Source organism: Astyanax mexicanus, chromosome 11 (assembly GCF_023375975.1).
Source record: "Astyanax mexicanus isolate ESR-SI-001 chromosome 11, AstMex3_surface, whole genome shotgun sequence".
Classification (NCBI taxonomy): domain Eukaryota; kingdom Metazoa; phylum Chordata; class Actinopteri; order Characiformes; family Acestrorhamphidae; genus Astyanax; species Astyanax mexicanus.
The window spans coordinates 2,827,851-2,849,792 of NC_064418.1; the positions used below are offsets into that span (position 1 = coordinate 2,827,851).

The 21,942-nt window shown below is 38.8% G+C and overlaps 1 protein-coding gene across 1 annotated transcript in view; it reads left to right on the plus strand.

The window, feature by feature from the left end:
- Positions 1-21,942, plus strand: part of fhip1b (FHF complex subunit HOOK interacting protein 1B) — a 38,147-nt gene that overhangs the window by 7,012 nt on the left and 9,193 nt on the right. Inside the window, exons 2-10 of the mRNA XM_049484978.1 lie at positions 8,873-9,378; positions 11,783-11,918; positions 12,060-12,322; positions 12,726-12,956; positions 16,438-16,683; positions 17,291-17,458; positions 18,739-18,818; positions 18,969-19,138; positions 19,935-21,302. Of these exons, the coding sequence (XP_049340935.1) occupies positions 9,250-9,378; positions 11,783-11,918; positions 12,060-12,322; positions 12,726-12,956; positions 16,438-16,683; positions 17,291-17,458; positions 18,739-18,818; positions 18,969-19,138; positions 19,935-21,302 (2,791 nt within the window). The 5' untranslated portion in view covers positions 8,873-9,249. The remainder of the gene's footprint in view (positions 1-8,872; positions 9,379-11,782; positions 11,919-12,059; positions 12,323-12,725; positions 12,957-16,437; positions 16,684-17,290; positions 17,459-18,738; positions 18,819-18,968; positions 19,139-19,934; positions 21,303-21,942) is intronic.

A 21,942-nucleotide genomic window follows, 5' to 3' on the forward strand; every position in this document is an offset into this window, starting at 1 on the left:
GAGTGTTTTGAATTGAAAAGAGCATGCAAATAACGTTCAATAGTGATACACAGCTGTTTTCTTTCTGTGGGTTTGTGGTTGTATGGTTCAATAAAGACGTCACTGTTTGTAAGTGAAGAAGCTAAGTGTTCTGCTGCTTGTAACTGAAATCACGGCACAGACAGCTTTCTGGGGCTACTGAACAACATTATTTATTAATAATGACTGTCCATTTTACAGTCAGGCAAATAACTTGAAATGTAAAGCCATTATAATGTTCTAACTACAAAAACTAAAGAGACAGCAGGGTAAATGATTGTATATGGTGAAAAGAAAAATCCAAAATAAGTTTATTCACTCTGCCTGGTTCATGTGTCAGTAATCATGTTATGCTTACTAGTGCATCTCAAAAATGAGTATCAATGAAAATTTACTTTATTTCAGTAATTTAGTAGCTTAGACTGTGTGTCTCTCCACTCCTTCTCCAAACTCTGCTCCCTTGATTAACAAATGAAATGTAAAATTTACTGATGATCAGTGATGGTTTGGAGAGTCATGTATGTCATCTGCTGGTGTTGATCCACTGTGTTTTATTATCAAGTCTAAAGTCAGTGCAGTTTTGTTTTCCCTCTAAATCTTACAGCACTTCATGCTTCCCTCTGCTGAAAACGTTTATCGAATTGCTGATTTCATTTTCCAGCAGGACTTGGCATATATATTTTATTTTTTTAAGATACAGATTTTGGGTTTTCATTGGCTGTAAGACGTAATCATCAACAATAAAACGAATGAACGCTTAAAATAGATCACGTTGTGTGTCATACATCTATATAAAATATAAGTTTTACATTTTGAACTGAATTACTAAAATAATGTAACTTTTCAATGGCATTCTTTTTTCAGTGAAGAGGTTATGGAACACTGCCTAACAAGGAAACCTGTTATTATTTTATCTTAAAAAGTGAACACAAAGCTTTGTTCATAATGACCATTTTGTATAGAACTAAACTGAAATGGATAGAAGTATGTTTGTGGTTTGCAAGTGTCTAGGTTTTCTGCTTTTGAGTATCTTATGGATTTTATAAGCTTCTGAATGTAATTTTAGTGGCTCTCAAACCAATAAAAAAGTCTAAAATTATTCTGTATGAAGATAAAGTTGGGGACACCACCTAAACAGTGTTTTCTACCACTGCTTACAAAACACCCCTCGATTGAATGTCCTGCTAAACAACAATGTTGTCAGTTATGGCCTTCAGTAGAGATGTAGAGACTTTCCACAAGAAGCCCTTTGAGAGCCACCACAGCCTTCCTGCTGCCCAGCACAAAAGCTGCCCCTTTTACTCAGTGCAAGAAGACCCAAAACAACTTGTTTCTGCAAGTGATGAATTCATTGAAACATTTAAAAGATTTGATGAATGTACAGACGTTTAGTTTTTTTGTTGTTGTTGCCGTTGCTTTAGAGAAAATAGTATTAGTACTTACACGCTATATATCAAAAGTTTGTGAACACCTTCTAATAAAATAGAACCTTAGATTTCTTGTGCCAATAAAAACGAATCTATTGGTAATGTACCTAATGCCTTTAAGATGGGGCAAGGCAGGTATGAAGCAGTTTCAGCAGTGAGCTGTGGAGTAGAGGAACTGTGTCCTCTGGAATGATTGTTCTTCATTTTTTTAAGATGGGATGAGCTTGTGTCTACAGAACCTTTTACCACTTATCAATATCTCTCTTCCTCTCCCTCTCTTTCTGTCTTTCACTTTCAAGTCCTGACTTGATGAAGACTAGTATTCATATACATTGAATGATGGGAATGAAATGTAAAATTTACTGATGATCAGTGATGGTTTGGAGAGTCATGTGTGTCATCTGCTGGTGTTGATCCACTGTGTTTTATTATCAAGTCTAAAGTCAGTGCAGTTTTTTTTTTTTTTTCCCACAAAATCTTTTTCCCAGAAGCACTTTATGCTTCCTTCTGCTGACAACTTTTATGGAGATGTAGATTTCATTTTCCAGCAGGACTTGGCACACTGCCCACACTGCTGAAAGTACCAATTGGTCTTACACAATATTCTTATTTTCTGAGACACTGATTAAATAAATAAACACTTAAAATAGATCATTCTGTGTGTAATACGTCTTTATAATATGTGAGTTTCACATTTTTAACTGGATTACTGAAATAAAGTAGCTTTTCAAAGATATTCTAATTTTGTGAGATTGCCCTGTATATTATTCAGCTCATTCCAAATCACCTCAAATCACAATCTCAGTTGATCGAACTCCTTCCAGTAAAACTGTTCAGTGCTCCACAGTTAAGTGTTGAGGGTAGCCAACTAGCTGACACTTGGCTCTCTGCATGTTGACCTCACGTGCCAGTGCTCAGTGTACACTGACAGGGCTTTTCTGTGGAGATTATGCAAGCCCTGTACTGCTGTTCCGCTGCTGTGTGTTCCTGAATCAGCTGTGTGTTCTCCTTCAAGTAGTTGAATTCCTTAATGAGGAGTGTCACTGCTGACACCGCTGCGTGTTGTTGAAAGTGTTGTCTAAGCTGATTATCTGGCGTCCAGTAGCCTATATTTAAGGGTAACGTCAGTACATGTAATTAGATACCAAAATATTTCCTCTCTGCCACAGTCAGTGCGTGGGAAACTGATACAATTTTATAATTTTACTTTGAGGGGAGCTGGTACTCAATCACTTTTTAAACAAAGGACTATCTAACAACTGCCCATGAATTTATTATTATATGTATGCTGTTTTATTTCTTTCTGGTCCATAGAGTGTAGTCTATCTTAATATAAAGTTCATAATAATTTAACAAAGACAAAGCAGTACAAACAACTGTTTGTTTTGTGTGACCTATAACACAAAATGAAAAAAATGTGTAATGGTGTAATTATCTAAATATCAGTTGTCAGCTCAAGGGTATTTTACTGTTAATGAATTCCATTGCTAAATATTGAAATTCATGCTGCTCTGGAAATTAAGAAACCACTTCAGTTTCTTAATCAGTTTATCTGATTTTGCTATTTATAGGTTTATGTTTGAGTAAAATAAACATTGTTGGAATAACCCTGGTTTTAATCACAGTTTTAATGCATCTTGTCATGTTCTCCTCCTCCACCAGTCTTACACACTGCTTTTGGATAATTTTATGCCGCTTTACTCCTTGCGCAAAAAATAATTCAAGCAGTTCAGTTTGGTGGTTTGATGGTTTGTGATCATCCATCTTCTACTTGATTATATTCCAGAGGTTTTTAATTGGGTAAAATCAAAGAAACTCATCATTTTAAGTGCTCTTTTTGCATGTAGTCTCAGCTTTAGACAGTGAGTGGGGACGGTTGTTCACTAAGACAGAAGAAGTTGGAGGAGAACAGCAGAAAATCTGATCTGAGCTAAGTGTTCTCAGCTGACAAATTTACGAAATAGCTTAGGTGTGGCTGTTGTCTCTCTTCTCCCCGCTGTGGTCAGGTGACGGTATAAAGCTATAGATTAGCCTTAGGAGTGTTATTATAACTACTGATCATTCCACTCTGCTTTAAACCACAAATCTGTTTGGTGTTAAGAATAAAATTCAGAGAAATGATCAGCGGCGCTCTCTGGAAAGCCTGTTTACTGCTTTACTGCTGTTGCTGAGCTCAGTAATGTGCAGGTACGACTCCAGGCAGAAACTGAAGTGGCTTGGGTTCAAAGGTCAGAGCGTGATGTGTTTATGATTTGTTCCAGGAAAGATTGAGAATGAGTGAGACTGAGTTAAGTATGACTGTGCATTTTGAATATCACGCTTTGGTATTCAGTGTTCCATGTTTCCACACAGTGTGGCCGCCTGGTAAGAAAAGAAATCTGGCTGTTGGAGTCAATAACAAGCCTCACAGCATGTAAACCAAGAAACTGACTCCGTCTCCAATGCATGTTTTATATTTTGGTATTTTTTGTTTGTAACTCTGTGAGACAAAACCAGGAACTTGAAGAATTTGGAGTGGACGGCCTTCTGTGACCAGCAGCACTAAGCTGTACACCCTCCACCCACCCCAAAGTTCTGGATCGCTTGTAATTTAGTTGGCAGTGTGATTGTTGTTCTGAATCTGGGACAGAATAAAGGGGCACAAAATCTTTTTCAGTTTTTTAGGCCATGTTTTATAGTTATTACTCAAAGATTTTATGCAAAATTTTCTCTCTGCCTGCAAGTCTTTTCTTTCAGCATTCTTTTACGGGTTTTAGATACTTATAGAATATTAGTGTACATATAGAATATACAGGGTGAGTCAAACGTCACAGGGCACCCTTTTATTTTAGAAAAATATATGAGAGGGCCTATCTTTTAGGCTGTATCCTGAACATCGCCACCATCATGAAAGCTGACATATTTCATTTCTGAATTTAAAAGTGTCCTTTTGACTCACCATGTACCTTTTTTAATAAAGTTGAAACATTACTATTTGTACTGTATTTTTTGCAGTATAAAGCGCTATTAAAATCCTTTAATTTTCTCAAAACTCGACAATGTGCCTTATGTATGAATTCTATCAGTCAGGTATTAAGGAGCAGTAAAGCCACTCTGCTGAAGTACAGAGTTATACAGGAGTTTCAGTGAAGTTTCTCCATCACCAAGGCTGGAGCAGTTTTTACCGTATTTACTAGTGCTAAGCCCCTTTAAACCTGTCTAGTGCTGCTGCTAACTGTGCTGTTGAAAGTATTGGAAATGTAAGCTTACTGTAAAATAAATGCAGGCGTTTTACTTACCCAAATAAACATCCAGCGCTTGTTTAAATTCGAAAGCCTTTTTTTTTTTTAACCATGCCTTATATTCCGATGCACCTTATGTATAAAAATAGGCCAGAAAATGAATGCTTATTGATGGTGCACCTTATAGTCCGTAAAATATGGTGAATATTCTGATGAATTATAATTTTTGACCCCATTTATACCTGACCTCTTTATCACCTTAAGTATTAGAATAATATCTAGATAAGACCAAGTTGCATAAACATTAACATGTAGCAGCTAATGTTAGCGCAGTCACACACAGCTGCCACTTCCTCAGAATAGGGTTCTTATCTTAAAGGCCATTCAGTTAGCCAGGTTAACCACGCTGATAGCAGCACTATCCTGAATGACTTGCATTTACTGGAATAGTTACACAAATATCTTATTTTAATGTTTTTGCTGCAGGGTTTTTTGTTAACAGTAGCTGTTATATGCATGTTAATTATACATACTATATATCATGTATGGTATTTAAAAGCAACTTGGATAAAGCTAATCTTATCTTTATATTAAAACTGAATGTATTTCATGTCTAGTCACATATTGTGAGTTTTTATCTCTTAACAGTCAGTGATGGTATGAAAGCATAAGTTTGAAAATGTGTAGGTTTTAGGTACCATACATGTTGATGTCAGCAAATGAGGCCCATGTTAATCCTCAGTTGATCTTTGAAATGAAACAAGCGCTGACACTTTGATCAGGATATTGCTGGTTTGAATCCCGGTCATGCAGCTTGCCATCACACCTACCAAAATCAACTGCACAAAGACTACAAACAAACCAGAGTCCATTAAACTGGAAAGTAGTGATAGTGTGAAAACAACCCAAGTAAACTAAGTGCTTTTTGCAAACAAACTGAAACATATTTCATTTTATCTCTGTTGACTAGGACCAAGTTTAGATCCTCAGGTATTCAATGTGCTCTGTAGCTGCTTTTACACCCCTGGTAAAAAGATATATCTTAAAAGTTTTAAACTAAATAAATGACCAGTGTTTAACTTAGACAATCATAGTACTGACATCTGTGGTGAGGACTCAGGAAAGACATTCTTCTGATGACTCTTCTATAAAGGTTATATTTATGCAGGTGCTGCCACTGCAGAGTCTGCTATATCTTCCTCAAGGTCTTTTGTAGGTTTTGATTTTCTTTTTTAGCAGCTGAGTATTTTTACAGGCATTTTTTTTGGTATTAATTAAAAAACATAGGGATTTGTACATTTAACAGTGTAAAGTAGAGTGGTTTTGGCAGTGAATAAGGCAGGAGATGTTTGTGAATACAGTAATCTGAGAGATAAACTCTTCAAAATGTTACAGATTCACAAGCCAGATAAAGAATCTGCTGGAGTATGACCCGTTACTGCAGTAATTCAGTTTCTGAGGAGTTTTTATTTAGCTAATGGGCCGTAGATTTAGGCTGTTATTTCGTGTTGGTGTGGAGGCTGCTCTCCTGCTGCGTCTTCTGCTCCTCCAGCTGCTCCCTTCGTGATTTCTCAGTGTCTTATAGAAGTTTACTAATTTCTTCCAGGAAACCTCCATCATATTTTTACTTGCTTTACTCCAATTAAAGAGCGCAGGGCTGTTCGAGCTACAAGCACCGCCCACATTGTGGCCAGAGTTTTTCTCAATTTCTTCTGCCAAACATCATTAGTTTTGACAGTGACAATGTTCATGCCAACTGCATGAAGTCATGGCGGACCTCTTGGGTTTTCTTGTGTTTGGTGACCCTTGTTTCAGCTTTCTGCAGCACTTTGGCTGTACGAAAAAAAAGTCGTCTGAATTCTTTACCCTCCTCTGTGGGGTGAGCGAGTTCTTTTTGGGAAGAGCGCCATCTTGTCATGTGACGTTCCAGGAAGTTTTTGGAGTAGCAGGGTGGAGTGCTCGGAAAGCTGCTCTGCTTCTGGGATAGGGGTGGGTATCATCACTGATTTCCCAGTTCGATTCGATTCCGATTCACAAGGTCTCGATTCGATTTTCAAATCGATTTTCGATTCGATTCGATTCTCGATTCAACATCGATTAATTTAGGGAAATTTCAGTTACCATAAAAATTGTAGTTTGAATATGAAATGTAATTATACAAGGAACACTCAAATTTCATTATTAAAATATTAGTTTATATTATGAACACTCACTTATGAACTGTATATCCTTACATATAAATGTTACCAGAGCTTCAGATATTTTTTTAGCACGAGGAGAACTTGAAGGTAGTTTCATCGCAAATGCTTTCTCTAGTGGAGTTTGTGTGGGTTCTGCCGTTTTCTGAGTATCAGGATGGTGTCGCGTTAGATGATTTCTCAGATTTGTGGTATTTCCACAATATTTCAGCTCCTTGTTGCACAGTTTACACACAGCTTTGCTTTTATCCAGCTCTTCCCTACCGCCATAGCTTCTGAATCCAAAATGCAACCACACGTCTGCCTTCAGGTTCTTGGGCGCCTGCACTCCTGCTTCAGCCATGCTTAACTGATCACCCCAGCCAGAGCGCGCTGCTCGGAAAAAAAGGATGGTCTCGCGAGATCTACGCGAGACGTTAAAGCTACGCATACACGGGGAAAAGGGGCTAGTTATAAAGATCGATCTCGGGTTTATATAAATCGATATCGGATCATTCAAATGAGGATCGATTTAAATCGAATAATCGATTTTTTTAACACACCCCTATTCTGGGAAAGTTTCAGTAGATATGGGTACAGATTCTGCTCAGAAACTTCATGTGGATTCTGCTTCTACCTTAAGCTTATTTTTCCTTTGTTAATTTTGTTTATTGCTCTGAAAGTTTTTCTGTGTTTTTGGTGGCTACAAGAAAGACCTGAATCGAATTAGACAACATTCATGTTTTTTGTCAGCATTGGAATTTACTACAGTGTACTGCATAGTTTCTCAAAAACCTGATTGCTTGGTATTATTATTCAATGCAAACAGACTTCAAGCTTCAATTATTCCCTATTATTGGTAACACTCAAATGAGTTTAGTTCTGTTTTGTGAAGTTAGTAAAGTTTGAGAGACAGAGCATCTTTGTTTCATGTGTTGTGGTAGAGGGAACAACACAGGGAAATGCCTTTCACATTTATTTATCTTATTTTTTCTTTTGATTAATTGCATTTATTTTGGTGACTATAAGATTGTGTGTGTGTCTTATTGTGTGTTGACAAAAAATGCTGAAAATGAAATTTTATTGAGCCTCTGAGATCTGTTTCAAATTTCACTACGGTTCCATATATTCTACATAATTCGAGAATTTGATCTCACATTTCACCAGTTTCAGTCAAGCTGTCACTGAAGTTAATTACGCCGTTGACCTGCACAAGAGCAGAGTGCTTTCACCCAATCCGAGTGCTTCATTTTCAGCTATTTTGCAAAGGAGAATGGGCAAAAATCTTGCAGCTGTAATCGCAGTAAAAGGTGGCTCAACTTAATATTAATATATGGGTATGAATACTTTTGCAAGCCACTGTAACTTTGCTGTTTACATCCTGTACGAGCTTCTGAAAGAGTCAGCTCTTATTGATGAGCTGAGCTGATTGATCTGACCCACTGAAAAGAGCTGAAATGCTCATCGCTATCCGTGCGAGCGCTCAGCTGCTCTCCACTGTTCACTGCTTTACTGTAAAACTGCCCTGAGGATGCAGTTCTTACAGCACGCCTACCATCTATACTGAACAAGGCCTTTGTTTTGATAGACCGTTTAAACGCCTATCAGGCGGGCGCGGAAGGGAGGGGCGGGGCTAAACTCAGAGGAGCGTCGGTGGTGAAAATTGAGAAAATGGTGGTAAAACTCAGAGAAAATCGATTTTCATAAAAACACATCGTCCTTAACTGTAAATTTTAATTAATCGATAAAATCGATTAATCGTCCAGCTCTAATCTGTGGTAATTAGCTGCATGGAGGAGCAGCAGGGACTAAACTAATGCATTACTAATTCGTAATTCCTAATAATTAATAGAGTGTGTTAACGCTTTAACTATGACAGCCCTAATTGTTATGATTGATAACTTCAGTTATTCTCAACTGTTGACTCTGATGTTCCATCTGTGCTTTCTTTGCAGGTGTGCATTATGCATTGTCATTAAATCTCTCTCTCTCTCTCTCTCTCTCTCTCTCTCTCTCTCTCTCTTTTCAGGTGTGTGTGTGTGTGTGTGTATCGGTATGGAGTGGTGCTGGCTCCAGACCGGATGACAGCGCTGGCCAGCCTTATTCCCACATCCTGACCACCTTCTTAACGTGACGCGACCCCAAACTCTGCTGAGGACGACAGCGGGATTCCCTCCTTTTCATGATTTCGTCTCTCCTCCTCTCCAGAACACCTGTGGACTCTCTCTCTCTTTCTCTCTTTTTGGTTCTTTTTTTCTGTCCCACGTTTTCCCTTCCTCCCCCTCTTTCCCCACTACTCTCCTCTTCCTCCTCCTCCTCCTCTTTTTCCTCCTCTCTTTTCCTTCTCTGACCTTTTCCCTGTTACTCAAGGCCGTCTTGTGAGTTTTGACCCTCTCTGAGCTGAAGATGAGTTGGCTAAGCCGTATCACTCCCAGGGGAACCGGAGGACGGACGGATCGGAACGCTGCCCCCTCCAGCCCCTGTACTGCAGACCCTGAAACATGCTTGATGGTGTTTGAGAATCACTGGAGACAGGTGAGAACAGGCCTGTCACAATAACTGCAATATCGCTTTATGACCTCAATGATTTTTGGACACACCTTCTCTTTTTCAATGCATTTTTATGAACATTTACATTGTAGATTCTCACTGAAGCATCAAAACTATGAATGAACACATGTGGAGTTTTATGTACTTAACAAAAAAACGTGAAAAAACTAAAAATAATTTTTTATATTCTAGTTTCTTCAAAATATCCGCCCTTTGCTCTGATTACTACTTTGCACACTCTTGGCATCATTCTCTCAATGAGCTCTTCTTCAAGAGGTGGCCACCTGAAATGAAAAGTTTTTCAACAGTCTTGAAGGAAGGAAGGAAGGAGTTCCCAGAGGTGTTTATTAGCACTTGTTGCTCCTTTGCCTTCTTCACTCTGTGCTCCAGCTCACCCCAAACCCTAAATCTGGATTGGGTTCAGGTCCGGTGACTGTGGAGGTTCAGCTCATTTTTTGTTAAGTAGATAAAACTCCACATGTGTTCATTCATAGTTTTGATGCTTCAGTGAGAATCTACAATGTAATAGTCATGAAGATAAAGAAAACGCATTGAAAGAGAGAAGGTGTGTCCAAACATCTGGCCTGTACTGTGTGTTTGTTGACATGTATTACGGTGAATAGTATTTTAGCCAGTCATGCTTCAATAAAAAATAGGTGAAGAAATAAGTATATCATTCACCAAAAATAATTACAATAAATGATTAATTCACATTTTTTTGTCTTTAATACATGTATAATTGCATATAATTTTATGCTGTTATGTTCTCATTATGTTAATGACATTTAATAGTAACAAAAAATACCAAATTATTGTGTGTCGCAATAATTTCTGGGACAAAATATATTCCACGAAATAAAATAAAAAAATCTTATCGTGACTACAGTACTGACTGCTAAACATGCTGCAGTAGGGAAGCCTGTGTAGAACAAAATCAATACAATCACTCACACAGAACCTGAACCACTACAGATCGATGTGTGCATGTGTGTGTATACACTGGTCCAGGCTGGAGTGTAGCCTATGGATTACTGCCAGATTCTGTACAGTATATCAGATAATTGATCAGGACTGGACTGTAGGAGAGGGAATAGAGAGCAGAGAGGATGGTAGTGTGTCTGGATACATACTGTATGTGTGGTTTGTATGTATGGTGCTGTGTTTCAGCACTGCTTTTAGACCTGCCAGCATGTACGTTTGTATGGATCCATATTCTACTGTACACATCAGAGGTGGGCGATATGGCCCTAAAGTAATATCATATTATTTCAAAGTAAAATTAATGATATTGGACAAATAAAATCTGTCTTTAGTAGATATATAATGGGAAATGAGAACAGTTTGAATTTTTCTTTTGCTAAAAACAGTAAAAAAAAAAAAAAAATAGTTCCCTGATGTGATAATTAGGGGTGGGTGATACGGCACAATATTTCAGGGTATAATATCGATAACAATATTCAAAAATGTTGGCGATATTATTGCGTACGTTACGATATAGCACACCCCTTGTACACATCGTTTTCATCCAATCCGAGCCCTTAATTTTTTCAACTTCTTCTTCTTTTGCAAAGAAGAATAGGCAAAAATCTTAATCTCTTACAGAACACCTAATTTTACACCTTAACAGTGACTCTACTAAGTATTGATATAGGGGGCTGATTACTTTTGCATGTAACACGTTTTAGATTTTTACATTTTCGTTCTACATCATAATTATGTGCTACTTCATGTTGGTCTATCACTTAAAATCTCAATAAAATACATTTAAGTTTGTTAAATAGTTTAGGGGTATGAATACTTCTGCAAGCCACTGTAACTAGAAGTCATGTAAAAATAGTCAAGAATTCCCCCAAAACAAGAAGTGAATACTCTGTGCTGGATACAGAAAGTTTGATGCACACCAAAAGGGATGTAACTCAGTTGTAGAATGTTAAACAAAGCTATGTTTTTCTTTCAGTCCTTTCCTTTTATGTTACGATGAAATGATATTGTATAAGATGGGAAAACAATGATCTTTCTTAAAATATGAAAGAAATGTTTCATCTGTCTGTCTGTCACACACTTTCTGTCTCTCACACACTCTCATACACTCTATCACACACTTTCTCTCTCTGTCTCTCACACACTGTCTCACTCACACTCTATCTCTCTCACTCTCACCCACTGTCTTTCTCTCACACTGTCTCTCACACTTTTTTGTCTGTCTTTCTCACTCTCTTTTTTTCTCTTTCTCACTCTCACAATCTCTCACTATTTCTCTATTTCTCTCTCACTCTTTCTCTCTGTCTCTCTCTCACACACTGTCTCTCACTTTATCTCTGTCTACCTATCTTTCACATTCTTTCTCTCTATCTCTCTCTCTCTCTCTCTCTCTCACTCTCTCTCTCAGGTATCCTGGGTGTTGGAGCAGAGGGACTCTGGGGCCGGAGGAGCAGATGATCTGACTGCAGTGAGGAATCACACTGATCAGATGTTGTGTCTCCTGGCAGAGGAGAGACCAGCAGGGGGCGACAGTGATCCACCAGGTTTTTACATCATTCCAAAAGATCTCTTGATAATTTGCTGATTTTATTCTGTAAACAAAATATCTATTTTGTTTTTTAAAGGTGCACCAGATTTATTAACACAGTCAACTCTAAAAAATGTTGTTGAATTTCTTCCCTCAGCAATGGGCCCAATTCTGCAGCTGGTGTCTTCTGAGAACATCTTGGAGAGGCTGGTGCAGTGGCACATACGCCGTGGCCTGGACCCCGACAGCCAGATGGCACTGCTAAAGCTGTTTGAGATGCTTATCGGTCAGTCCCATCAGCCTTTGCTCCAGCACACCTCCGTCCTGCAGCCGCTGCTCATGCTGCTGGGAGCCTGTGTGGACCCTCAGTTCGGATGTCCCTCGAACCTGGAGGCAAGCCTCGTCCTGCTGCTTAACCAGGTGGGTTACTGTGTGCATGTATAGTAGTTATTGTGTGCAAATATAGTAAGGGGAGCCAACCAGAATAGCGATTTTTGTTTCATGGATCATAAAAATCTTGTTTGATTCTGTCTGTTAATGCTACAGTCTTTAAGATCTTTTTTTTTTCTAAATTGAAAACGTGAGTGAAAATGTGCCGCTGTGCTTTTAAACACATTGATTTTAATGGGATGTGTAGCACAGATTTAAACTTAATAAACAGAGTTGCGCGAATGTGAGCAGTGAACGCTGCACATACAGCACTCAGTGTGTAAACAGCATGGAGCAGCAAAAATCGTGCTGGTGTGAGCTAGGTTAAAAGTTTGTAAATAATGTTTTTTGGTACACAGAGACTTGTTTTAAACCTTGTTTTTTGTTTGTTCAGGTGTGTGTATCGATGGCGAGGCAGCCTGCAGTGTTGGAGCTGTTGTTCAGGTGTGGGGCGGTCCAGCAGGGTCCCACTAACCTGCTGATCTTCTCTCTGTTGGTGCCGTTTATCCATCGAGACGGCGTTCTGGGTCAGCAGGCCCGTGACGCTCTGCTGCTCGTCATGGCTACCTCTGCCAGCAACCACGCTGTGGGACGCTACATCACTGAGAACTCCTACTTCTGCCCGGTGAGTGTGAGAAAAGAGCTAGATATATATATATATATATATATATATATATATATATATATATATGTATATATATATATATATATATATATATATATATATATATATATATATATATAGCTCTTTTCTCAGAGCTAGAGCTATATATTTGAAAGTACATTTTGTGTTTTAATATTTACATCCAGATACCTTTATCCACAAAAATTCACACTGTTCTCATTTCCCATTATATATCTACTAGAGACAGATTGTATCTGTCCAGTTTCATTTATTTTACTTTAATCCTGAATATATGGAGATATTTGGAGAGCATTATTCTTAGTTTAATAATATTCTGGATCATTGACTTCTGTTACAAATCTGATAAAATTATTGTATTTTTTAATATCTCAGTTGGAGGTGTGCTGTATCATATTGTATGCATTAATAATTTTTTTTTACAATTTGTTGCAGCACTGTATTCTTAATATAAATATATGTATATATATATATATATATATATATATATGTGTGTGTGTAAATTTTAAATTAGTGTTTTGTCATATCTTCAAAAGTATCATCGCAAAAATACCATGAAATATTGTGATATTATTTTAGGGCCTTTTTTCGACTCAATAATATAAGTGTGAATGAGTAATAGTTTGCTGCTGTTTTTTTTCTTAAATAAGATGTATGAATTTGAAGCCTGGATGCTGGTGCACTGTGTGATATTATTGTGTGTGGCATCAGTGAATGATTGTGAAAGTAATGATGAAACAGCACTTGTTATTTTAAACTTGCCTGCTTGGATGAGCGATAAATAAGTTTAGGCTTTTATCTGTTCCCTTCACTCAGCTGCACAGTGTTCTTTGTGTTTATACACATTCAGGCAGTGTAGTATTTGCTAATAAATAGAAAATTAAATAGTCTTCTGTGGTGTAATTGTAGGTAATAATTATAATGAGAGCATCTTATCTTATTTAGAGCGCATGCACGCAGTGGTAAACTAAACCAATGCTGCAGCTTTAATTACAGCCTTCACTGATAATTATGGTATCTTAAATAGTTCTGCAACTGGAAATTACAGCCTAATAAGAACAAGAGCAAAGCGCCTGTAGATGAATACAGCCAGTCAGCAGCAGCCAAATGATGCTGCTGTGTCACTGCATGAATACAGAGGAAGAAGATGAGTTTGCAGTTATAATTGTCAGATGTTTGCTGCTATTAATCCTTTTAATACTGGCCTTGATGCTTAATTTATTAAAAACAATAAATTATTGGAAACGATTAACTCTTATTACAGTTTCGGTGAATGTAAATTTATGTTGAGTATAGGCCTGTCATTATAATTACATTATTGACTTAATGTGCAATAAATGGGCATGACCTCAATAATATTTGATAATTCTGATATTGTCATATGTTGTGTTAATTTGTATGTTTTTCCACATATAACTTTATATAGCAGTGAATAGTATTTTAGCCAGTCATGCAGTGACCAATCAGGGCTTCAATAACTGCAAATCCATACACACAGCGTGGACTGACAGCAGTAGGTAAAGATAAAAATATATATTTGCAATCTATGATTAATTACAGTACTGTTGTCTTTAGAAGGGTATGAATGCTTTGTTATGCTATTCTATTATCTATTATAAATCAGTGGCATTTAAATTGCAATAAATTCTCTTAAAACGCCCCAGAAATTACCTCAATTTATTTATTATTATAAGTCTTTAATAAGTCCTTGTTCTACTTTGTTAGGGTTTTTTGTATGTGTTCTTCAGATATATTTCTCAAATTACATTGACCTAATATTAAAGCTCCTGGATAAGACTATATTGTTTTTGTGCATTCACACAAAAATCTAAAACATTCCCAAAACTGTAACTTTACAGCAAGATGATGAAAAATCTTAATTTTCACTGGATGTTTGTGAAAATAGACACATTGTAAATAACCTGTATTAATGTGACTGCACATATAGAATTTTGTGGCTATGTTTTTTATATGTTTTTGATATTGCCATCAGTCATAATCAGGTGTGCTGTGGTGTTTGTACAGCAGGTGGCTCCAGAGTTATATCATCCTCACTTCTGTAGTGTAAATGTGTGCAGGGTTGTTTCCTGTTTTTCTGCGCTGATGCTAAACATGTGGTTTTGGGCATTTCACATATTAATTATTCATGGAGGGAAGATGGGTCAGTTTTGTTTTAATCACCTCCTCTCTTCTCCAGCAGAATAATATATTAGCTTTCATCTGACCTACTTAACAACAACAACAACAAGTAGATAAGAGGTTATCTTAAACGTGTGCATAGTAAAGTACTGCAGCATTTTTCCTCATAGTTATGATTAATGGCATAATGGGCTCTGTTGCATCATTTAAGGTGGAACGGAAAAGTTAGCTCCTAAGATGATTAACTACCATTTGTTTTATCCTTGTTATGTAGAAAATGACCACAAAACATTAACCTCTTGAGACCCTGCGTCCTCATATGAGGACATCACATTTCTGCTTCTCTGCAACATTATACTTAATACTTTTGCAGAACTTTAACCCTTTGGCCTCATATGGACACATTGCTGTATCAACTAGTGGCCACATGACAACATTCAACACTCCGTTTGTTTGAAATGAAGAGGGTGGGAATCCCAGTCAAAGGTTTCTACAGCCAGTTCAGACAGAAACATGGGCCAGATACAATTTTATGTTTGAAACTATTCTCCTTATGTTTTTTTGCTCTGCTTACTGTCATAAGATAAAAGGTTGTTTTTGGACTTATTGGGTTAAACGTAGTTCTTAAATGTTAAAATAAACAACAATTTCTAATTGAAGACATTGTTTTTTGCTTGTTAGATTCTAAAGTCAGGGTCTCAGGAGGTTAAAACTACACATTAGAGGTCTGCGCAGGACTGCTTTTTTAAACCCGCTCCTGCCTGCTCCCGCTTGTTTTAGTACCGTTACCACCCGCTCCGGACATTAAAATTTAATTTAGTGCTTAAAATGAACACAGCGCTTTCCCACTTCTTACCACAGTCCAAACACATGCTGGATTGATTCAGAAATAAAAAAATATATAACATTTATTTAAATAAAATCAGTTTATCCAGTCATTTTTATATTCTTTGTGTTCTTATTCTTCATATTCTTATTCTACCCCTAGGAGTGTACACTCAAAACAGAGGGCTTTAGCTATAGGGTAGGACCAAGGGGTGAAATAGTATTGGTCCAAAGAGCGTAGAGTTATTTAAAGTTGTAGCATCTGTATTTCCTGAAAGTTCAGTTCCTAATCACCAAAAATAGAGTTTTTTACTTACTAATGAAGTAGTAAAACGCTCTGTTTTTAAGAATATCTGAATGCGTGAGACCGGGCTGTAGTGACACCATGTTTAATTTTACAGCCTAATAGTAGGACGGCATCTAAAATGTTGTAATACATCAGTAATACATGTTTAAATCCTTTAGGATTGATTTACTGAAGTACTGAACTCTCCGGCAGGTCTTGGCGACGGGGTTGAGTGCTCTGTACTCGTCTCTGCCGCGGAAGATCGAGGTGCGGGGTGATGACTGGCACGCTCTGCGCCGGGAGGACTGGATGGGAGTGCCGTCTCTGGTGCTCTTCATGAACAGTCTGGAGTTCTGTAACGCTGTGGTGCAGATCACTCACCCGCTCGTGCGCTGCCAGCTCCTCGACTACCTCCACAATGGCTTCCTGGTGCCTGTAATGGGACCTGCCCTGCACAAGGTGAGTCCGTCATAATGACAGTTATACACATGCTTTTAGTAGTATATGGAAATTAGCAGTGTGACATAACAAGTTGTAACGTACAGTACAAACGTCTCAATTCAAAAGTCTCAAAAAGCTTACAATGTCTTGCAAAAGTATTCATACCCCTTGATTTTTTTCACTTTTTGTCACCCTACAATTACAAACTTGAGATTTTAAGTTGTAGACCAACACAAAGTAGCACATAATTGTGAAGTTGAACAAAAAAGATGGAAAGTGTATTGAACTGCGACACTGACGACTCAGGTTTTGTCCCGTGTGAGGAGCACTGTGTTTATTTATTTATTTTTTTTTCCTTTCTTATTGGGTTTACCTGCTTTGAGATCAAATGTTCTGCAATTGGGTTCAACAACTCTCTGGGCTGGAGAGCTACTAGTCTGTAGCACTCCATCCCATTATACCTTTATTCCTTTTTTTTCCCCAATTTTTTTTTTGTGGACTGCCAGGTAAGGGCAGGAGATAACAGACATACTACCCTTAATACAAACCATGCTTTTTTTTTTTTTGCTCTCTCTCTCTCTCTCTCTCTCTCTCTCTCTCTCTCTCTCTCTCTCTGTCTTTCTAGTCGTCTGTGGATGAGATGATTGCGAGCACAGCCTATCTGGACTTATTTCTGCGGAGTATCACAGAAAAGTCCCTCCTCAAGACCTTCCTCCGTTTCATCCTGCTGCACCGGCACGACAACGACACAATCCTCGACACACTGCTCACACGCATCAGCAGCAACTCACGGGTCAGTCTGGAAACCAGTTAACCTGAGCTTTCTACTGGGAGAGGGTTTCTGTAGTGATTAGAACCCTTACTGTCTTCTGCCTGAATAGCTCTTTACAACTGCTGTGCTCTCATTTAGCATTAGTGTTTGATGATGATGATAATTATTTATCAATTTATAAGAACACACTCATTTTAATAAGAAGGATCAGCTGCTATTTGGTGTAGTTATTAGTGTATTGGTGTGTATTAATGATGTATGAATGACAAATTATATACCAGGCAGTTTAAATTATATCCTCGTTTTAAAAATGCTAAGCAGGTTCTAAGTTGTTAGCCTCAGTACAGGGCTGGGTGGTATCAAAGTACTTTTAGGCTTCCATTGGTTTGAATGTGGAGAGACCAAGACTTGCTATGGCTGCTGTGCCTGCGCACATCTCCACAGTAAAAGCGAGCTGATTGGCTGGTTTTGCTGAAGGGTGGGAATTTATTATCATTACAAGAACTCCTGTTCACACAGTAGTCAGTGGCACTAACAAGATCTGTGGTGATAAGATTTAAAACCTATATTTCAATATGTTTATGAGGAGTAGCATAATATACAAAATAAAAAGATATGAAGGAAAACCTTATATATATTATTATATATATAATTGTAAAACTTAACCTCGACATTGTAATTTTATTCTTTTGGTGAGGTTGAACCCATTAACGTTTATGAGCTTGTAATGTTCACTTCATTTTTATTTATGCTAGGATTTTTTTTCTAATTCTAGTGTCTAAATGTTGTTTTTTATAATTAGAAGTGAAGTAAGTAAGTGCTTTTTAAAAAGGTATATTTTACTAGTATTGCCTTTATATTATCATTTACAAAGTCAGTGGCATTAAATTGATTTAAAAATGACAATGTTTATATGGCTAATCTTAGTTTGTTTATATAGTTTATTAATTGATGCAAAAGTAATATTATAATATGGTATTTTTTTATATAATTTTAATATTGTGCAGTATATCCTGTCTAGCTGCACATTATGTAGGGAATGTAGATGTGGCTGTAATTATATTTTTTTGTTGCCTGGTCTTACCTTATGATCGTGCAAATTTTGGCCTTTCAAGAAAAAACTATAGATTATTCATATATATATACATAGTGTATATATATATATATATATATATATATATATATATATATATATATATATATATAATAAACAGAGGAAAAGACTTTTGAATTGGTGTGGGTTTATATATGTAGTAACTTTATTCTTCTTCTCCTCCTCCTTCACTTGTACCGCTCTGTAGCTGTGCATGGTCTCTCTCAGTCTCTTCAAGACTTTGCTCTCCTTCAACTGTGAAGACCTCATGCTCCAGCTCGTTCTCAGGTCTGTGTGTGTCTCTCTCTTTCTTTGTGTGTGTGTGAGACTGTGTGTGTGTGTGTGTGTGTGAGGCTGTGTGAGACAGATTCTCTGTTTAGACAGTGTGAATGCGCTGTGTGATGCAGTCGCTGCTGTAATGCGCTGTCTTCTGTGCAGGTATCTGCTGCCCTGCACACACGTGATGCTGAGTCAGCGGCGTGCCGTCAGAGAGACTGACCTCTACGGCAAATCAGCCGATAAGTTTCTGTCTCTGATCCCGGAGTGCTGCCGGATCACCACAGCGCCCTCCGGTGAGAGGGAGGAGGAGCCGGCCTTCTGGGGCAAAGGTGAGAACATTTACTAATGAGCTCATAAAAGACCTTCTGGAGAAGATTTGTTCTTTATTAGGCTGATTATAATAATTCCATCATTGACTTATTATACAGTATATGGACATCATTATATAATATTTTTTATAACATATCCTCAGCGAATAATTCCCTAAAGCTTCTGCTGGAGCAACAAAGAAAAAGCAAGACAGAGAGTTACCGCAGTCTGCAGCCAGGGTTGCCAGGTCCTGCAAAAAAATCACTTGCAAAGTCTGTTTAATGCTCAGTATCTAAGACTGAAACAGATGTTCTCAACCCAGTACTTTCTTTTTTATTTTGAACAGTTTGCAATGAAATTTGAGATTTTTTTTCACCCACAACTATTAGACAAGCCCAACTTTGTAAAAATCGTCAACCTGGCAACTTGGGCTACAAGGCTACAAATTAAGAGTGCAATACAAAGGGAAATATTATTACTAAAAGAGGTAATACTAATAAATAAACTAATTATATAGAAATAATCAACTGACTTAAGGTAATTTACATGAATTAAAAAATCTTTGAGTTCCCTCTCAGTAAAATTATTACAAAAAATATTCTCACTATAGAAACAAAAATTGAAGACATATTTAAGTAGAATTTTCTGAAAATAACATCTATGCTGTGTGAATGTCTCATATAATATGCTTTGTAGGCAGCATGTTTTTCTATTGCCATTGTTACTGGTCAATTTAATCGTTCCTGGTCAATTTAAAACCTTTTTTAATAAAGTTGCATGACATTTTTTGTAATTGTGTGATTGTTTTCTCTCTAGTGTTGGGCAGCCCCACTTCCGAGTCACCGGTACACCCCAGACCCAGCACTCCATCCCGCCTGGCACTTTTCATCCGCCAACAAAGCTCTGGAGGTGCAGGAAACCCCTCCCCCTCCTCCGGCCTCGACAACACTCCCTCCTCCCCCCGCAGCAGCGTTCCCTCTCCCAACAGCCCAATGCACCAGCAGCCAGACGCTTCAGACGCTGAGTCAGGGTACCTGGAGTACCTGCGTGACGCTCGCCGGGGTATCGAGCTGTGCTCCTGGGCCTGTCGGAACTGGTCAGCTCCTTACGATGGAGAGAACCCGTCCCCAAACGCTGCACCGCCTCCACCCCCTCCTCCAACGTCCAATCCGTCTCTCAGTATGGTGCCTGAGCACTTCTCCATGCAGCAGCGTGGAGGACTTACAGACGCCGCCCAGCAGAGGGCAGCGGTGGTGGCGGCGGCTCGAGCGGAGTGGAGCAGCTCGGAGAGGAACAGCGGAGAGTGGGACGTCACCATCACCAAAAACTGCATCAGCCTCACCCCACGCAGCAAGAAACGCAGCCTACTGCCCAGCTCCATCCCTATGCAGCCTTCCTCACTACCTTCATCAACCACTGTGCCCTTATTAGGGACCGAAGAACCCACGGGTTCACATACGGCCCCTCACCGATCGCTTTATAACGGCACCGGACAGGTAGATGAACGAGTGGACAGCTCGGATGGTGGGATGGAGGTGAAGAAGGTGAAGAGAGACGCAGACGTCACAGACGGAGACTCCAGCATGAACGGAAGAGTGGGTACGGGCTCTATCGAATCCAGTCTTACCTTACAGGGAGGCTACAGGGATTTCCACACTGCTTCTACTACAGTGAAGAAACCAGCTCCATCTCAGGTGCAATCCAATATGCTTCCACAACCACAACCACAAAGAAGCCCCCCAATCCTACAGCCTTCATCCCAGGAATGTAACCCCAGCGAGGGCCAAAGATCAACTTCAACTTCAGCACCCAGCACGGCCGACACCACCCTCACGACGTGCTCCACCCACGGCCTGGAGTCTGTGGAGAGCTTGATCGAGGAGCTACTGGAACAGACGCCGTCCGAACCTCAGCCCGGAGACTCCAACGGCCAGGGCATCAGCATCGAAGCTTTCCACCAGGAGCTAAGAGAGCTGGAGGAGCAAGTGAAAGCCAGGAAGGTTCACACTAGAAGCTTTGATGAATTCAGCCAGGATCCCTTAACCGCCTCTCCTGGTGCAAACCGTGCAGACGAGGAATGTCCTCCGCTGGAGCCAGAGCAGGGAGGTGCCGGCGAATCGAAGACCGATGGAATGTTTAGCCCAGCAAGACCCCTCGGGCAACCTCTCGCACAACCTTACATAGGTAACTGTCTGTCAGTGTTGTTTAAATATTTCATGCATGTACTGTACATTAAATTTACTTACTGACCCACAATTTCACTGTCTCATTGACATCTCTCCGAGTGGCTCTCCGTGTCTCCAAAAGTGTAAACACTCCAGATAGGGGACAAGACAACCCCCGTACTCACTATACACTATACGTCAGCTCATTATACATTTAAACATATTCACTCCATTTACTATGTCTACTTTTAAGCTGTGAAAGTGCAGAATTTTAGCATTCAGTGAACTGAATCAACTGATTCTGACCATAGAAACCAACTACAGGTGTGAAAATGTTCTTAATGACCATAAAAAATGCTGTATTTGCGACAGTGCGACAGGTCACATGCAACAGTGTAGTGTCCCTCACACACACACACACACACACACACATGCAAAATAGAGTCAGGGTGTTACTCTTGCATTTCAGATAATACAAAACAATACAAGCAGAAACGAGGTAATTAGCTGACCTGTGTATTGAGGGCAGTGCAACAATGAGACATAATGTAGTGCATTACAGACAGAACATGAAGATTAATATGAGGGATTTATGTAAAAGTCTCTGCGCACAGATTAAATGAATTGAGTAGGCCGTGGACTAAAGGCACAGAAAGGTT